General features: G+C 46.2%; 1 protein-coding gene across 1 annotated transcript; it reads right to left on the bottom strand.

Moving 5' to 3' along the window:
• Nucleotides 1-8: 8 nt before the first annotated feature.
• LOC110495865 (desmin) lies at nt 9-7,004 on the bottom strand. Its single transcript, XM_036952331.2, has 9 exons — nt 5,981-7,004; nt 4,338-4,398; nt 3,863-3,958; nt 2,820-2,981; nt 2,538-2,663; nt 1,996-2,216; nt 1,325-1,368; nt 899-987; nt 9-581 (listed from the first exon to the last, which is right to left on the bottom strand). Exons 1-9 carry the CDS (start codon nt 6,592-6,594, stop codon nt 540-542), a joined length of 1,455 nt encoding a protein of 484 aa, XP_036808226.1. The 5' UTR covers nt 6,595-7,004; the 3' UTR covers nt 9-539.
• Between the last annotated feature and the right edge of the window lie 11,448 nt (nt 7,005-18,452).

Raw genomic sequence — 18,452 nt, 5'->3', positions numbered from 1 at the left:
GAATCTGGTGACTGTGTGTCGCTGTTTGTTTTATTTGTTAACCAACCTATAGGCCCAACATTCAGAACAGCATAAGCGATTGTCAGCCTCACTCTCATTCCATATTCCCTCTTTCCATCTTTCATATTGTCTCACCTGTTTCACCCCCCCCCCCACACATCTCCTTTTCCCTAGACACATCTCTCCCTTCTCACCCCTCTCCTCTGTCTCTCTGTCCATTGAGAACCCTCCTCATACTAACGTCAGCCTTGTGATAGAACGTACAGTATCATATATATATATATAGTCATAAATAAAGGCAAACGGTGCACATAGATGTAGTAGGAAGTTACAAACAGGTCGGCTCGAACTTGAAGTCACCCAGCTTTTTGACCATTTAACTCGAGGGAACGACCTTTGTGTCTTTAAAACACTTAACGTCTTTAAAACACTTAACGTCTTTCAAATAAGAACAGCTAAGGGCCACCAGGGTGAGTTGTTAAAGTCCTTTTCATTTCGTCTTGTCTTCCCGCGGTCTTCATCTTCTCTTCTGCTGTCTGTTACATGATATCCTGCTGGTGCTGTGTTGACTCAGAGACCACCTATAAGGGGAGACAAAGGAGACATTTACTGTATCTTGAGGAAAAGAAAGCTGGAGATTGGTGTATCAGAAGTGAGATAACAAGCCTGTTATACTATTAGGAAAGATACAGGTGCAAGGTAAAGCTACAATGTGTGTTGATAGAACAGTATGGCTTGTGAGAACTTGAGTCGGGTGGAACGGAAACCTTCGGTGGATTACATTGTTGTCAGCGGGAGGAGAGGAGTTTTAGATTTTCTCTCAAATACAAGTCTGTGGGTGTCTCTAGGTTCACACTACAAACAGGTGTGTGTCTGTCAGGGTGTGTGTGTGTGTTACCTCTCCGTCGCGGGTCTCGATGGTCTTGATAAGGACACTTTTCTTTGAGTGTGACTCAGCAACGCGATGATGATGCTCTGGGCTCGTTTCTGTCCAGACAGACAACCGTAAAATTAAATATTCATCTTCTTTACAACAATTCTGTTCACCTTTTTCAATTTTGTGTCACCCCTTAAAATCAATGAATGAATGGTTCTATTTATGCATCAGCAGTGAGGGGTCAAGTGAGGATCATTTGAAGTTCCATCCTGTCACTTTCGATTTCTGCTGAAGTAAACTGTAAAAGACTTAGCTACTTGTATCAATTGTGCCCTCTTGTGGCGTGATGCTGTAACTCATCTATTTTGCAGCAGTTTTTGACAAATACATTGTGTGTGTGTGTGTGTGTGTGTGTGTGTGTGTGTGTGTGTGTGTGTGTGTTCTTACCACGGAAAGTCATGGTGGAATAGTTCTGTATGGGCAGGGAAATCCTACAGAGGGAGAGAAGGGGGATGTCAGTTTTTAGCAGTGATACCAAATACCGTTGTCATACAAGATAATCCATCACCCCTCTGTCCTCAGCACTCTCCTCCTTTCTCCTCACTCTATTCCTTCAGCCCTCCTTCAACCCCCTGCCACTGTCTTCTCTTCCTTTCCCCTATCTCCTGCCCTCCTCTATCGCTCCATCTCTCCTGCCCTCTATCTCTCTATCCCTCTGTCTCCTGCCCTCCTCTATCGCTCCATCTCTCCTGCTCTCCTCTATCTCTCTCTCTCTCCTGCTCTCCTCTCTCTCTCCATCTCTCCTGCTCTCCTCTATCTCTTTCCATCTCTCCTGCTCTCCATCTCTCTTGCCCTCCTCCCTCTCAATCTCTCCTGCCCTCTATCCTCTATCTCTCTCTCCTGCCCTCTATCTCTCTCTCTCCTCTATCTCTCCAATCTCTCTATCTCTCCTGCCCTCCTCTATCCCTTTCACCTCTATCCCTTCCTCTCTCCTGCCCTCCTCTATTCCTTTGTCCTGCCTCCCTCCTCCTGCTTCTCTGTCACCCCCCCCCCCCCCCCCCCCCAATCAAACCTGCTCTCCTCTCCTCATTCCTCTCTCTCCTCTTCTCCCTCCATACCTGCTCTCCTCTCCCTCCAGCAGTTTCCTGTAGGTTGCTATCTCCACGTCTAGGGCCATCTTGACGTTGAGCAGGTCCTGGTACTCTCTCAGGTGCCTGGCCATCTCATCCTTCATGTTAGCGATCTCGGCCTCCAGACGGGAGATGGTGTCCTGGAACCCGCCGGCCTCCCGCCCGTGGCGCTCCTCCATCTCTCTCATCTGCCTCATCAGAGACTCGTTCTGCCGGGAGGGAGAGGGGGTTAGGGGGAGGATGGGAGAGTGGGAGAGTGGTAGGAGGAGGGTGGAGGTGAGGTGGAGGAGTTGAGAGGGTGGAAGAGGGGAGGGGGAGAAAAGGAGGGGGAGAGAAATTAGAGAAAGAGATTGACATGGAGATGTGTGCCGTCATGTTTCTTGGAAGTGAACTTGCAGACCAGGCAAGGACAAAGTGAAGAAAATGAGAAGGAGAGGAATGAAAGCGTGGTGGTAAGACTTATGAAAGAACAGAAGGATTTGAGGAGGAATAAAGGGTGTCGTGAGGATAGTATTCAGACAGAGACTTACGGTGCCTTTAAGTGAGTCAATCTCACAGGTGTAGGACTGGAGCTGGTGTCTGAACTCCATGGTCTCCATCTTGGCCTGCTTCAGAGCCTCGTTGTTCTTGTTCACCGCCTGGTTCAGGTCTGTCACCTACAGGAAGTACATCACTTTATCTGACGTCACAGTAATTGCGCCCCCCCCCCCGATTGATCTCTCTCTTTCTCTATTCTCTATCTATCAATCTCCCAATCCCCCCCCCCCCCCCCTCTCTCCCCCTTCCTCTCTGTCTCCCCACCCCCCAATCACCTTAGACTTGTACCACTCCTCGGCCTCCGAGATGTTCTTGGCTGCGATGCCCTCGTACTGGGCCCTGATGTCCCTGAGGGCAGCTGTCAGGTCCGGCTTGGACATGTCCATCTGGATCTGCACCTGGGTCTCCTGCATCTGGGACTGCATCTCACGGATCTCCTGCAGGTGAGGTGTGGAGGGAGGTGGAGGTGGGGAGAGGTAGAGAAGAGGGAGGGGTGAGGTGAAGTAGAGAGGAGGGGGGAGGTCGATAGGTTAAGGTTTCTGCAGATTTCTCTTCTCCATTGTCTGTTAAGAGGCACATACACACACACCCACACAAATAGTGTTGCTTGACCTTTTATAAAACAGTGTGAGTGTTCGCTAAATAGTTAGTCTGTGTTAGCTATTGGTTAACTATTTAAATATCTGCATTGATCCTTTAGACTCATCACGTACACTGCTGCTACTGTTTATGATCTGTCACTTTACTCCTAGTTATATGTACCTATCTACCTCAATGACCTTGTTCCCCTGCACATGGACTCGGTACTGGTACCCCTTGTATACAGCCAAGTTATCGTCACTCATCGTGTATCTATTATCACGCGTTTGACTTTTCTATCATTTGAATATTTTCTTTCTCTCTGCGTTGCTGGGAAGGGTCGGCAAGTCAGCATTTCACTGTTAGTCCACACCTGTTGTTTACAAAGCATGTGACACAAACCTTGATTTGATTTGGTTTGTGTGTATCCACTCCTGTCTCAGAGAGTAATGAGTCTGTTGTAGGAGATTACACAGACCTTGTACAGCAGCCCACAGGCCCAGTGCCAACTGCCCACTGCGCCTGCAGAGATTGTGTGTGTGTGTGTGTGTGTGTGTGTGTGTGTGTGTGTGTGTGTGTTTGTGTGATGTGTCTGTTTTCATGTGTGTGTGTGTGTGTGTTTTTGTTCATTCCTACCACAGAGAGACAGACAGATGGAATGACCAGATGCACTGACAGACAGACAGACCAACTGTAATAACACATAGCACATTAAAATACACAGACTTGAGTAACGTACCTCCTCATGAATCTTCTTGAGGAAGGCGATCTCCTCCTGTAGGGTCTCGATGCGTCTCTCCAAGTCTAGACGGGCCAGAGTGGCAGCATCAACATCCTAGAACAGACAGACGTTAGAGGAGATGAATTCAACAGATCTCACCGGGCAAAAACTGATTGGATCAACATTGTTCCCACGTCACTTCAACCCTCCAAAATAAATGTGATGACTTTGAATCAACGTGGAAAACTAAGAGCATTTGGTATTTTTTTTTCACCCAACTTTGAACCTAAATCCAATGATATAGTGATTTATTTTAGCTGAGAAGTCAAAACGATCTTAGCGTTAAACCGACTGACGTCTGTGCCCAGCGGGGTGGCAGTTCAAATGACGATCCGGTCTGCATTTCGATGAAAAGGAAGGAACATACTAGTAGTGAGACATGAACACGTTATCATATTCATAACCTGTGTTGATTTAATAGTGTTGGACTCACAGCTCTGAAAGCAGCCAGGTTGTTCTCTGCGTCCTCCCTCTGAAGGATCTCTTCCTGCAGCCTGGAAACACAGTCGGACAAAGAGATGGAGTGAGACCCGATCACAATTGTGTCTTTTATGTGTCCGCACCTTTCATTTTGTATTTTTTAATTGATTTAACCTTTATTTAACTAGGCGCTTCACCTGTCTAATAACAAGTGATTTGCCACCCGGAAATAGTTTAAGACTGCCGTGTGGATCTAACGTGCAAATGTGGTGATAATCCAAACCCAGGCCCCATTTTGAATCCCAGCTGTAGACGCCAAGAGGCCGTACTGACAGATGGCCAGATCTGGATTGTATCTGTCTGAATACAGATGTTTTAATTCCTGGCCTTTTATAGAGTCGGACCCGTGGCGACAGTAAGGACATGCCTCTGTAAGGGCTAGAGGCTTAGACCATACCCTAATGTAAGAAGGAGGCTGGGTCTAGTCCTTCAGAAGGAGGCTGGGTCTAGTCCTTCAGAAGGAGGCTGGGTCTAGTCCTTCAGAAGGAGGCTGGGTCTAGTCCTTCAGAAGGAGGCTGGGTCTAGTCCTTCAGAAGGAGGCTGGGTCTAGTCCTTCAGAAGGAGGCTGGGTCTAGTCCTTCAGAAGGAGGCTGGGTCTAGTCCTTCAGAAGGAAGCTGGGTCTAGTCCTTCAGAAGGAGGCTGGGTCTAGTCCTTCAGAAGGAGGCTGGGTCTAGTCCTTCAGAAGGAGGCTGGGTCTAGTCCTTCAGAAGGAGGCTGGGTCTAGTCCTTCAGAAGGAGGCTGGGTCTAGTCCTTCAGAAGGAGGCAAGGTGGGGGATGGATCTTGTTGACTTAAGTGGAGTTGGGACAAGACTCTTTCTTTCTTCGCCAGTCTTTATTAATCGCTAGCGCTTCTCTCCTACTTCATGGGTTGAATGAGAATGCCACGGAAGATTCTGTGCTGCTGCTCAGCCCCACACATGCACTGCGTATTTAATATGTCATCCAGGCCTACACTTCAACAGCAGAGGGGGCATGCTGATCGCGCAGCTATACAAATGGCTGTAAGATTATCACACATTTGATAAAACCTGAAGCGGAAACACGTCCTATTTTACTTGCAGTAAGAATCCAAATGCACAACGTCTTCAACAGCACCTCACAATCAGTCCACTTGTACTGAGCGATATGACCAAGTTTAAAAATACTTGCTGTAACCACAACAAACAAACCAGCAAAACCCCAACAGCTAATCGAGAGGCACTGACTGAAATCCCAGGGGACTGTATGCATGAACCAGCCGTGATATCAGTGCTGCTTTTGGTGGCTGAAATGTCACGCTTACTTTACACTAGGATCTACACTCCTAGAGTTCTCCTCTCTCTAATCTTACCCATTATCCTCTCCTTCATCCACGTATCCACCAATCAGAAACTACACCCCTGTAGTCTAACATCAACTGAGCAATTATTCAATCAATCAAATGTATTTATGAAGTTCTATTTACATCAGTAGTTTTACAGTAACTTCTAGTTGCCATATTTCTCCCCTCTTTCTCCCCCTGCTCTTCCTCAGTCTCCTACCCCCTCCTTCCCTTCCACTCCCCCTCATCCTGCTCCTCTCGCCTCTCTTCCTCCCTTCTCCCCCTCTTTCCTACCTGAGTTTGAGTTTGTCCAAGTCTTCTCCCAGGTTGTCCCTCTCCACCTCGGCACGGCTCCTCTGATTGGTCAAGGCCTCCACCTGGCGACGCAGGTCCCTCATCTCCTCTTCGTACAGGTCGGCGATGCGTGTGGGTTCACGCCCCCGCAGCCTCTCAATCTCCACCACCAACGTAGCGTTCTGCTGCTCCAGGAAGCGAACTTTCTCGATGTAGCTGGCGAAGCGGTCGTTCAGGTGCTGCAGCTCGACCTTCTCGTTGGTGCGCGTGTGGAGGAACTCCTGGTTCAGCGCGTCGGCCAGGCTGAAGTCCAGCGTCTCCCCCATCCCCGCGTAGGACCGCGAACCGTGTGCGGTTGATGACATCACAGGTCCGCCAAAGTGAGACGAGGTGCGGTAGCCGGAGTAAGACGGCGAGGCGGAGGTCTTGGTGACTTCGTAGACCCGGGAGGAGATGTGCCCGGAGCCGCCATGTCCGAGTCCGAGGCCCCCGCCCGAGCCCCGGCTACTGTAGAGGGAATGTGACATGGCAGGGCTGTACCCTGCGCCAAAGGTGCGGCGGTAGGAGGAGGAGCCAGACTGGGCCGACTGAGCAGAGGAGCGGTAGGAGCTCATGGTGGAGCAGGAGAAGGGTCTGGGCTGGAGCAGGAGAAGGGTCTGGGCTGGAGCAGGAGAAGGGTCTGGGCTGGAGCAGGAGAAGGGTCTGGGATGGCTGCTGGAGTGGACTAAAGCAGGGAGGCTGACTGAGGGACACACAGAACTCACTCTGGCTATTTGTAGTACCTACCCCCTCATAGCCCCTCCCTCAAATCCTCTATACACCCTCCCCTCTTTCCGTCTTTACTCCAATTCTTCCCTTCTCTGTCTCTCATCCCCCCTCCCTCCCTCTCCAGAATGGACTGTCACAGGTCCTGGTGTGGGGTCTGGTATTTGGTTCAGATTGTGTTCCAGAGTGACAGGAGGGTTCTGGGAGGCTGTGTCCACCCTGACCGTCAGAGCAGCCTGACTGAGCTCACAGTGGCCAGCTAGACCTCAGCTCAGCTTCTTGTCCACACCCCAGCTCAACCCTAACCTCAGCCTCAACCATAACCCTAACCCTAGCTTCATGTCCACACCACAGCTCAACCCTAACCTTAGCCTCAACCATAACCCTAACCTTAGCTTAATGTCCACACCCCGCCTCAACCATAACCCTAACCCTAGCTTCATGTCCACACCCCGCCTCAACCATAACCCTAACCCTAGCTTCATGTCCACACCCCAGCTCAACCCTAACCTTAGCCTCAACCATAACCCTAACCCTAGCTTCATGTCCACACCACAGCTCAACCCTAACCTTAGCCTCAACCATAACCCTAACCCTAGCTTAATGTCCACACCCCAGCTCAACCCTAACCTTAGCCTCAACCATAACCCTAACCCTAGCTTAATGTCCACACCACAGCTCAACCCTAACCTTAGCCTCAACCATAACCCTAACCCTAGCTTAATGTCCACACCCCAGCTCAACCCTAACCTTAGCCTCAACCATAACCCTAACCCTAGCTTAATGTCCACACCCCAGCTCAACCCTAACCTTAGCCTCAACCATAACCCTAACCCTAGCTTAATGTCCACACCCCAGCTCAACCCTAACCTTAGCCTCAACCATAACCCTAACCCTAGCTTAATGTCCACACCCCAGCTCAACCCTAACCTTAGCCTCAACCATAACCCTAACCCTAGCTTAATGTCCACACCCCAGCTCAACCCTAACCTTAGCCTCAACCATAACCCTAACCCTAGCTTAATGTCCACACCACAGCTCAACCCTAACCTTAGCCTCAACCATAACCCTAACCCTAGCTTAATGTCCACACCCCAGCTCAACCCTAACCTTAGCCTCAACCATAACCCTAACCCTAGCTTAATGTCCACACCCCAGCTCAACCCTAACCTTAGCCTCAACCATAACCCTAACCCTAGCTTAATGTCCACACCCCAGCTCAACCCTAACCTTAGCCTCAACCATAACCCTAACCCTAGCTTAATGTCCACACCCCAGCTCAACCCTAACCTTAGCCTCAACCATAACCCTAACCCTAGCTTAATGTCCACACCCCAGCTCAACCCTAACCTTAGCCTCAACCATAACCCTAACCCTAGCTTAATGTCCACACCCCAGCTCAACCCTACTCCTTGGGTTAGAAAGGGAGTAGGGTTGATACTACACCACTCAAAGCAAAGCTAGGATTATATCAATGCCACTCTTTCGCTCTTTCATTTCTAAATGGGTTTGTAGAATATCATTTGTAGGATTGCTGCTCTGTCTGTTGTAGTTTGATGGAGCTGATTGGTTGATTCAGACATGCTCCAATGACTCATGTTCTTCAGAACAGTATATTAAAGGTTTACTGGATCGCTAAATACGAAAGCATAGTCATTCATCGACAGCATTTAGTACACAATACATCATATTAGTACACCATACATCTTTTGAAGTGCTTCCACAGGGAAGACCTGGCTTCACTGACTTCATGACAGAACAATTTAATGATGTGGGTTTAAATGCTGCATCATCCACACATGGTTAGGCAGAGTGTTCTTCTCGGTGCGGGAGGTTAGGCCAACCTGCCTTAAAAAGGAAACGCATCCCAAAGAGGAGAGAGGTATGTGCCTGGCCTGCCCTCTCTCCTCCAAGAAAAGAGCAAGAGAGCCATCATCGTTCCTGAGCAAAACGTGGCCTAAACAAAGGGGTGCCATTAATGATGATGTCATCATAAACATCTATCACAGCTCTCACTGGCTGACGGAAGGGGGCTTTAACTTTCTAAGGGCCTCGTATGGACTATGGATGCCATGATGGGATGAGAGGGGAAAAAAGCACTTCTCAGGAGACCCCATCCTCTCAGATTACCCCAGACTCTACTGACTTTTATTGAGAATTTTATGTAGGGGTGAAGTCAGAAGACATACTATCCTACTCATGCAAGACGCTTTGGGTTTGGCCCTTGAGTCTCACATTGCTCCTAGGGGCTGAGTGTGATAAGCCATTATCTACCTAGAGAGCGGAGTGGTACTATACCACTACAGAATTATCACTGAATTATCACAATGAATTATTGTAATGTTTGTTGATTTGTCAATTAATGATTTGTCAATTTGTCAATTATTGTTAAATCACTAATTGGTGATTTAATACGAAAATGAAATATCTATAATTCATTTGTCATTCACTCATTCACCAGTAGTATCACATAGGCACAACAACCTACCCCAGAGGCCATCACTGTTGGGCCCAATGAGTGAGTGAGGTGTGCAGTGATGCCTCCTCCCCTACCCAGGCCTGGTGGTGTCAGAGATATATATATATAGCTCTACCAGACTGAACACTGTGATCACAGTGGAAAAGACCCAAGCAGAGCAGTGTCTCTGGGCTTCCTCAACACTCAGCAGAGAGAGAGTCAACTTGACAAGACATGTAAACAAAGAGCAAAGTGTTACCTCCCTTCCTCCTTCCTTTCTTTCTACTCTCCCCCTCGTCTTCCATCCCTCGCTCTCTCTGTGTCCCCCCCCTCTCTCCCTCTCTGTCCCCCTCTCTCTCGCTTTCTCTCTCTGTCTCCCCCTCTCTCTCTCTGTCCCCCTCTCTCTCTCTATCTCTCTCTGTCCCCCCCTCTCTCTCTGTCCCCCTCTCTCTCTCTATCTCTCTCTGTCCCCCCCTCTCTCTCTCTCTCTATCTCTCTCTGTCACCCCCTCTCTCTCTCTGTCTCCCCTCTCTCTCTCTCTATCTCTCTCTGTCTCCCCCTCTCTCTCTCTCTCTCTCTCTCTCTCTCTCTCTGTATCTCTCTCTCTCTGTCCCCCCCTCTCTCTCTCTCTCTATCTCTCTCTGTCTCCCCCTCTCTCTCTCTGTCTCCCCCCCTCTCTCTCTCTATCTCTCTCTGTCTCCCCCTCTCTCTCTCTGTCTCCCCCTCTCTCTCTCTCTATCTCTCTCTGTCTCCCCCTCTCTCTCTCTCTCTCTCTCGCTCTCTCTGTATCTCTCTCTCTCTGTCCCCCCCCTCTCTCTCTGTTTCCCCCTCTCTCTCTCTCTCTCCCCCTCGTCTTCCATCCCTCTCTCTCTCTCTGTCCCCCCCCTCCCTCTCTGTCCCCCTCTCTCTCTCTTTCTCTGTCTCTCTCTCTCTTCCCTCTATCTATCTATCTCTCTCTCTCTCTCTCTCTCTCTCTCTCTCTCTCTCTCTCTCTCTCTCTATCTTTATCCTCTCTCTTTCTCTCTCTCTCTCTGTGTCTCTCTCTTTCCATCCTTCTCATACTCTCTCTGACAAGGTATGTAAACAAAGACCAGTGCTCTGTCCTTCCTTCTTTTCTTTCTACTCTCCTCCTCCTCTTCCATTCCTCTTTCTCTCTCTCTCTCTCTATCTCTATCGTCCTCCGCTTTGTGCGGCCCAGCGCTATATAAGGCCGGGTGCTGCTAGGTCTGATGGTGGTGGTGTTAAATGACAAGCATGAAGACCAGCAGATGGAGACTAATATGAATGAGAAGCAGAGCAGGGCAAGACCATGTTTATGATCTCTGTGTGCTTTGTTAAGATGACCTCAGAACAGAATGATGGCCTAGTTTTCATTCCAAATGTTCAGATGTTTCCACTGTATTGGTTATTGAACTTGTTTTGAACCTGTTTGACACTTCAAACCATCAAGTAGCAGAACAAAGGAGATGGACTGGGCCAGAGAAAGTCTGGACTGAGCCAGAGAAAGCCTTGACTGGGCCAGAGAAAGCCTGGACTGGGCCAGAGAAAGCCTGGACTGGGCCAGAGAAAGTCTGGACTGAGCCAGAGAAAGCCTGGACTGGGCCAGAGAAAGCCTGGACTGGGCCAGAGAAAGTCTGGACTGAGCCAGAGAAAGTCTGGACTGAGCCAGAGAAAGCCTGGACTGGGCCAGAGAAAGCCTGGACTGGGCCAGAGAAAGTGCATGGGCTGCTGGATCAAGACGATCTGATCGTCCTTCCAGTTATTATCGTGATTTTGGTTACAAGGCCAGGACACCAAGAAGGTTTTTATCTCCCTTTTAAAGGCCTTTGGACTGATACTATGTGAAATATGCTACTTTTATTGAGATGGTTGAATCGATTACAGACGGTAGCGGGATTCTTTTTTCTTCTTTTTTTTACCGCGGTTAGATGCTCGTTTACCATACTATTTGTATTTGTATTTATTGAGGATCCCCCATTAGCTGTTGCCATGGCAGCAGCTATTCTTCCTGGGGTCCGGCAACATTAAGGCAGTTATATACAATAACAAAGTATTACATGACATTACATTTCATAACACTTTTCACAACACATTAAGTGTGTGCCCTCAGTCCACTACACTACTACCACATATCTACAATACACAAATCCATGTGTACGTGTGTAGAGTGTGTGTCTTATCATGTGTATGTGTGTCTGTGCCTGTGTGTGTGTCTCTTCACAGTCCCCGCTGTTCCATAAGGTGTAAATACTGAGGAGTATTTCTGTCGGTAATAAAGCCCTTTTGTGGGGAAAGACCTATTCTGATTGGCTGGGCCTGGCTACCCAGTGGGTGGGCCTGGCACCCATGTGGGTGGGCCCCTGCCCAGTCATGTGAAATCTATAGATTAGAACCTATTGAATTAATTTCAATTGACTGATTTCCTTATATGAACTGTAACTCAGTAAAATCGTTTCAATTGTTGCGTGTTGCGTTTATATTTTTGTTCAGTGTACTTCTCTTCCCTGTTTAAGTGTTCTATGCCTCCATTTTGTCCCTTTAACCTGTGTGCACCTTCCTTATATCTCCCTCTTCAGGTGACACCATTGTGCGTCTGAGCTTTACGTTGCCGGGGCGACAGGATCCCTGTTCTCTCACACTCTAAAATAAACACACAGCAGAATGGGAACAAAAGCCCTCAAACGCTTCCAGGCAGTGACATTCCAGTTAGGCTGCGTCAGGGGGGAGCAAGTCCCTGGTAGGTCTGCTGTACACTGAGTGAGCAAAACATTAGGAACACCTTCCTGATAATAAGTTGCACCCACTTTTGCCCTCAGAACAGCCTCAATTCGTCAGGGTATGGACTCTACAAGGCGTCAGAAGTGTTCCACAGGGATGCTGGCCCATGTTGACTCCAATGCATCCCACAGTTGTCATAAGTTGGTTGGATGTCCTTTGGGTGGTGGGCCATTCTTGACACACACGGGAAACTGTTCAACGTGAAAAACCCAGCGGCGTTGCAGTTCTTGACACACTCAAACCGGTGCGCCTGTGACCTACTACCATAACCCGTTCAAAGGCAGTTAAGTATTTTATCTTGCCCCCCCCCCCCCCCCCATCTACACTGACTGAAGTGGATTTAACAAGTGACATCAATAAGGGATCAGAGCTTTCACCTGGTCAGTCTATGTCAGGGAAAGAGCATAATATTCTTAAGGTTTTGTACATACAGTGTAACCAGGTGAACGCTATGATCCCTCATTGATGTCACTTGTTAAATCCACTTCAGTCAGCGTAGATGAAGGGGAGGAGATGGGATAAAGGATTTCTAAGCCTTGAAACGACTTGAAGACGTGGATTGTGTATGTGTTCAAATTCAGAAGGTGAATGGATAAGACAGCATATTTTTTGCCAGAAAATAATTGTGAAATAATGAATATATGAATAACATTCCGCCCATGAGGCCACTGGGTCATTTGACTGCAGGAAAGGGCTACCTATGAGTTACTTTGAAAAAGTGGTTCACTACATCCAAACTACTTTGTGTTTAAACTATCAGGTGTCAATCTGAAATGTCATAGACTGCAAATTGCAGGGTCGTGCAGGCGTAGGATCTCAATCTGAGCCAGTTAGCGACAGCGGGAAAAGAATCACGCAGCAACAGGAAGTCTGAATTACTATGTCAAATTAACAGAATGTATCATTTTGCATATTAAACTTGAAAACCATGTTTCAGGTGAGAATTAGATAGGTCTGAAGTAAAAAAATTAAAAAAAAGAAAGGAAGTGTTTGCCTAATGTTTGCCTAGTGTGTAGTTCCAGTAGTTAGCTACACCTCTACACTGCGAAAAAACACAACCGACATTTGAATTGAGTTCATCTACCACCAAGCTCTTGCAAAATACAGTTAAATGACTTGCTGAACTACATCTAGTTCACTACTCCCCAACACTGTTGAGCACTTTAAGTGCTCTAAATAAGTGTGTTACAAGTGAATCTCAACCAGTAGATGTCAGTCAAGTAACACGTGTGAATGTGGGCTTCATCCATGTTTCTTCTATCAATCAACACGCCCCATTGCATTGATCAAAAACAAACTAAAAATATTTCATGAACACTTCAGGGGACAAAAATGCATGTCTGGTCTTACATACCTAAAGACCACATATGGTTGTCCACCAGAGAAGTTCTACAGGGACTCCTAGGATATAGGACCCACAGCACCGACCACCACAGATCTCTCCAACCCCCGTTGAACCCCAGAGAGGTTCAGTTTCCATGTTTTCCCCCAATCTGTCATAGTACATTTCATTAACCCCCGAGGAGCACCGGGCCCTTTCAGGGGGGTCATCTAACACCCGCAGCTCAAACAGAGCCACTCTGACCTTCAACCTACTTCCCCAGCCTGCAACAAAATGAAACCGGCTCCCTGTTGTGCTGAATCCCTCATCCTCCATTTGGGGTCTCTGAACTCTCTGTCTGAGGGATGGGAGAAGAAGTGTGTGTGTGTGCCCGCCAACATGCTTGCGGGCATGCGTATGTGAACGTGTTTAACTCTGAACTCTCTGTCTGAGGGATGGGAGAAGAAGTGTGTGTGTGTGTGTGCCCGCCAACATGCTTGCGGGCATGCGTATGTGAACGTGTTTAACTATACTTGTGGGGACAAGAAGTGCCCATGAGAAAATTCTTGACCAACTGGGAACATTTTGTTAGTCCCCACAAGGAAAAAAAATGCTATTTCTAAGAGGTTTAGGGTTAAGGTTAGAATTCGAGGGACAGAGCTGGTCATGAGGGACAGAGCTGGTCATGAGGGACAGAGCTGGTCCTGGACCAAGGTAAGGTTGCTGTCTCCCTGGGCACATGTGCATCCAACACGATCCTTAAATGCTGATTTCTCGCATAGATGCACACATTCGTTCAGGTTGTAGACCATGTAACCAGGCCTAGGACCGTGTAGGCTACAGTAGTTATGGGTTTCGTGTGTGTGTGTGTGTGTGAGAGACAGATTGCGCAATCGTCCCAAATCCTCCCTGACTCTCTTGGCTTCGTTTCACAGTGAGCATACGGTGAACTGTTCAAGTCCTATTCTCCCAGCAATTGTAATGGGAGCGTTGCAGGCACAATAACACTAATAACATCCACATGTGACATAAACCTGTCATTTCTATATTTATATTCCATCGTAAACGATACCTATTGTGATTTTTCAGCCGTAATGAGACGCTGCTTCCCTCCTCAAGAGTTGCAGATGAGTCTGTACCCTGAGATTGCATTACTCATACGCCATGACTCACTTATTGTGAAAACACTTTTTGTGCCAAATAGTATGGCGTAAACATAATAGTTCCCAGTATTAGGCATCCATTTCCATATTTGTGTCTTTGATTGCCAAGAACTTTGTTTACGTGGTATTATGCTAAACACATTTCTAAGAACGGCAGCTCTAAAAAGAGGAAGGAGGATGAAAGGTATTTTCCTGGTGACATTTTAAGCTTAAACTCAATGCTTTCTATGGCAGGAAGTGGTATCCATATCAGGAGCATGAGATGCTTTCCTGTTACAGTTTTGTTCAATCATGGCTAATGTTTCAAAAGTCTAAGCACATTTTGAAATTGACCGAGTACAACAAACAAATTCACAGTCACTTGCACCAAATGACTCTTTCTATTTGCTAAATATTCTGTCTAAGTATCTGCTTTTCAAAATGCACTTTACTTGATATGATTTTCTTGTCATTTTCTAATGATACCATTTTTTTTTTTAAATATCGCTTTGGTGCAATTTTCACAGGTATGTGGTACATTTTCACAGGTATGTGGTACATTTTCACAGGCATGTGGTACATTTTCACAGGTATGTGGTACATTTTCACAGGCATGTGGTACATTTTCACAGGCATGTGGTACATTTTCACAGGTATGTGGTACATTTTCACAGGCATGTGGTACATTTTCACAGGCATGTGGTACGTTTTCACAGGCACGTGGTACATTTTCACAGGCATGTGGTACATTTTCACAGGTATGTGGTACATTTTCACAGGCACGTGGTACATTTTCACAGGCATGTGGTACATTTTCACAGGCATGTGGTACATTTTCACAGGCATGTGGTACATTTTCACAACTCTTAGTAAAAAAAACTCTAAACAGATCATCAAAAAGGCAGCTTGTTTCAAAACTCTCTCAAAAGCACTTTTTAAATTGACTAAGTGCAACACACAAAATCATACCAGACTTTTAATCAATGTTTCATCTAGAAATACATGTTTCACATTGCAATACATTTTCATTTAAAGTAATTGCATTTTACAATGCAATGCTCACAGTACTTTTGATATGATTCTCTTCTCTTTTGTTCAAATATTGAATCTGACTGCTCTTAATTGATGACCACTTAAACGTTTGGTAAACCTATAGGGTTTACGTGTCAACAGGTTTGTTTGCTACAGATTTTGTGAACTACATAATGAAAATGTCTGTAAAGTAGAAACCAAAAAAAAAAGTCGGATTTATACTCAAATGTACTACTATGATGATGACTATTCTGACCTCACAGTAAAGAAATAAAACATCTGATACTGACGAGATCAGATATATGTAACGAATGAATTCAAGTCAAAGTTTATTGGTTGCGTAAACAGAATAGCAGATGTTACAGCAAATGCTTGTGCTATGTGTTTCTAGCTCCTACGGTGCACTAATACAATATTAATACAATGCAATACCAATATGCAAATAATCCAGAAAGTCCAAAACAAGAATGAACTCAAAATATATAGCTTGTGGATGGAAATACCCTGAAATTAAAGCTGACTGTCTGCACTTCAACCTCATAGTCACTGTATATAGTTTGATAACTGCTGAACACTGTACATTTCTATATTTTTTTACCTCAAATGTATCAACTTGACATCCGTGGAAGAGGAAACCAAATCATATATGGACGCGGCTGTAAATACTACATTATCATTCTCCATCAGCCAGTCTGCTTCAATTGGACAAAGTGGAACGAGTCGCTCTCCTGTGCCACCATTTTGGAATTCTAGTGTAGTGTACAATGTGCTGCTGAAATACCTGGGTTGTGTATAACAATATATTCCAAAAACATTTGGGGGGGGGGGGGGGCACACGGGGAGTGTGGCAGAATCAGGTTGGAGACCTGAGCCAACTCCCCGTGCTTACCGTGGCGGGCGTCGTGTTATGCGGTGGAGCGGGGATACCATTAAGGTATCTTTACTTTTACTCAAGTATGACAATTGGGTACTTTTTCCACCACTGTATACCACTTACTGTACATCCGAAAAATGTGTCAAAGTGATTGAAAGAAACAGAAACTGGATGGCCTATAACACAGTATTCTGCACCACAATGTGGGTGTGTGGTTTAGTTTAGTTTAGTTTCATTTATTAGGATCCCCATTAGCTACTGCACACGCAGCAGCTACACTTCCTGGGGTCCACATAAAACCTACAAATACGTATAAGAGTTATACACTGTGTGTACAAAATAGTAAGAACACCTGCTTTTTCCATGACAGACTGACCAGGTGAATCCAGGTGAAAGCTACGATCCCTTATTGATGTCACTTGTTAAATCCACATCAATAACTACAAATAAAGGGGAGGAGATAGGTTCAAGAAGGATTTTTAAGCCTTGAGACGATTGAGACATGCATTGTGCCTGTGTGCCATTCAGAGGGTGAATGGATAAGACAACATGTTAAGTGCCTTTGAACACGGTAGTAGGTGCCAGGCGCACCGGTTTGTGTCAAGAACTACAACGTTGCTGGGTTTTTTCTCGCTCCACAGTTTCCCGTGTATACATGGTCCAGCACCCAAAGGACATCCAGCCAACTTGACACGACTGTGGGAAGCATTGGAGTCAACATGGGCCAGCATCCCTGTGAAAACGCTTTTGACAGCTTGTGGAGTCCATGCCCCGACATATTCTGTTCTGAGGGCAAAAGGGGGTGCAACTCAATATTAGGAAGGTGCTCTTAATATTTTGTACACTCAGTGAAAGACACCAAGAGACAACAAAAATACTAATTACACACTATTCATATAGACATACTAACATTCTTATAGACAGTACAGTTACATTTCATCTTTAGAAAGAGGAGCTGTGATACAATATTCGTTTTGTAAAAGCTACACTCGCTTTCCGCCTGAGTAACCTCTGGCGGAAGAGCATTCCACGATGACACGGCTCTATGCATAACTGAGTGACGCATGAAATGTGTTTTTGGTTTGGGTACCGTGAAGAAACCTATGGTGGCGTCTCTGGCGGGGTATGCATGTCTGTTCGAAGCGTACGCAAATAGATGATACTGTTGGTTAGGCATTTTGTCAACACACAAATGTTTCTTGAGAAGAGTAAAAGAGAAGTAGTCCATTTCTCCTCAACCCTCAGCCACGAAAGACTATTGTGGATGTTGTTGATGGGTGGTGATGCCTGTGTGGGATTTTCCAAGCATTTCTCAGCATTCTATTTGAAGGGCTCACAACCACAGAACTGGGTCAGTGCAGTCCCATATCCTAACCGATAGACTGAGAAGCCTAAAAAGCCCAAAAGTCCCTACGTACTGTAGAACATCAATGCCATGGCACTTCTTCTTTCATATATGGGTCAGTGAATTCATGAGATCGATGGATGAATAGTTGGCAAACGATCAATATGTGCACGTAAATGGCCTGTAGATATTTCAATGTCTCTTGCTATACCTGAGAACAAAGTAACAGTCAAACTCAAAGAGCTGTTGGTGAATAGCGCTTTTTGTTTAACTACCAATAAATAAGCAGGATTTAACTACTAAGTATAAAAACCTACTTTCTTCATTGTGGCAGCCGTAGATGACCCTTTAACCAGATAAGATTGAACCTTTCACTTGCTTGGGCACATTAGAGGCTGCTTTGTAACCTGATCTGACCGTGAAACCGTAATACTGGCTGCAGAGGAAAGGAGGAGGGAATCTGATGCCGTAAGAGCCTCTGAGTAGCTCTGTCCTAAATGGATTTGGGCCGGGCTGGCTGCTATAGTCCTCCTAAAGGAGAAACACACAGACCACCACAATCTGTAGTCTATGTGGATGGTAATAAAGACACGTTGAAGAATAACAGACATTTGTATACACCAGAGATGCATTTCAAACTTTGTTACATGTCTGTTTAGTGTGCTGTTGCATAGTTGAGCGCTACGACAATGACACATTCTTCTTTATTCATTTTCTTTATTTTTAATGGTTTAATGACGGCTGGCCCTCATGTGCT

This window comes from Oncorhynchus mykiss, chromosome 18 (genome assembly GCF_057628025.1).
Source record: "Oncorhynchus mykiss isolate SJ-2025 chromosome 18, ASM5762802v1, whole genome shotgun sequence".
In the NCBI taxonomy this organism is placed as follows: domain Eukaryota; kingdom Metazoa; phylum Chordata; class Actinopteri; order Salmoniformes; family Salmonidae; genus Oncorhynchus; species Oncorhynchus mykiss.
This window is presented reverse-complemented; position numbering and strand designations above follow the sequence as displayed.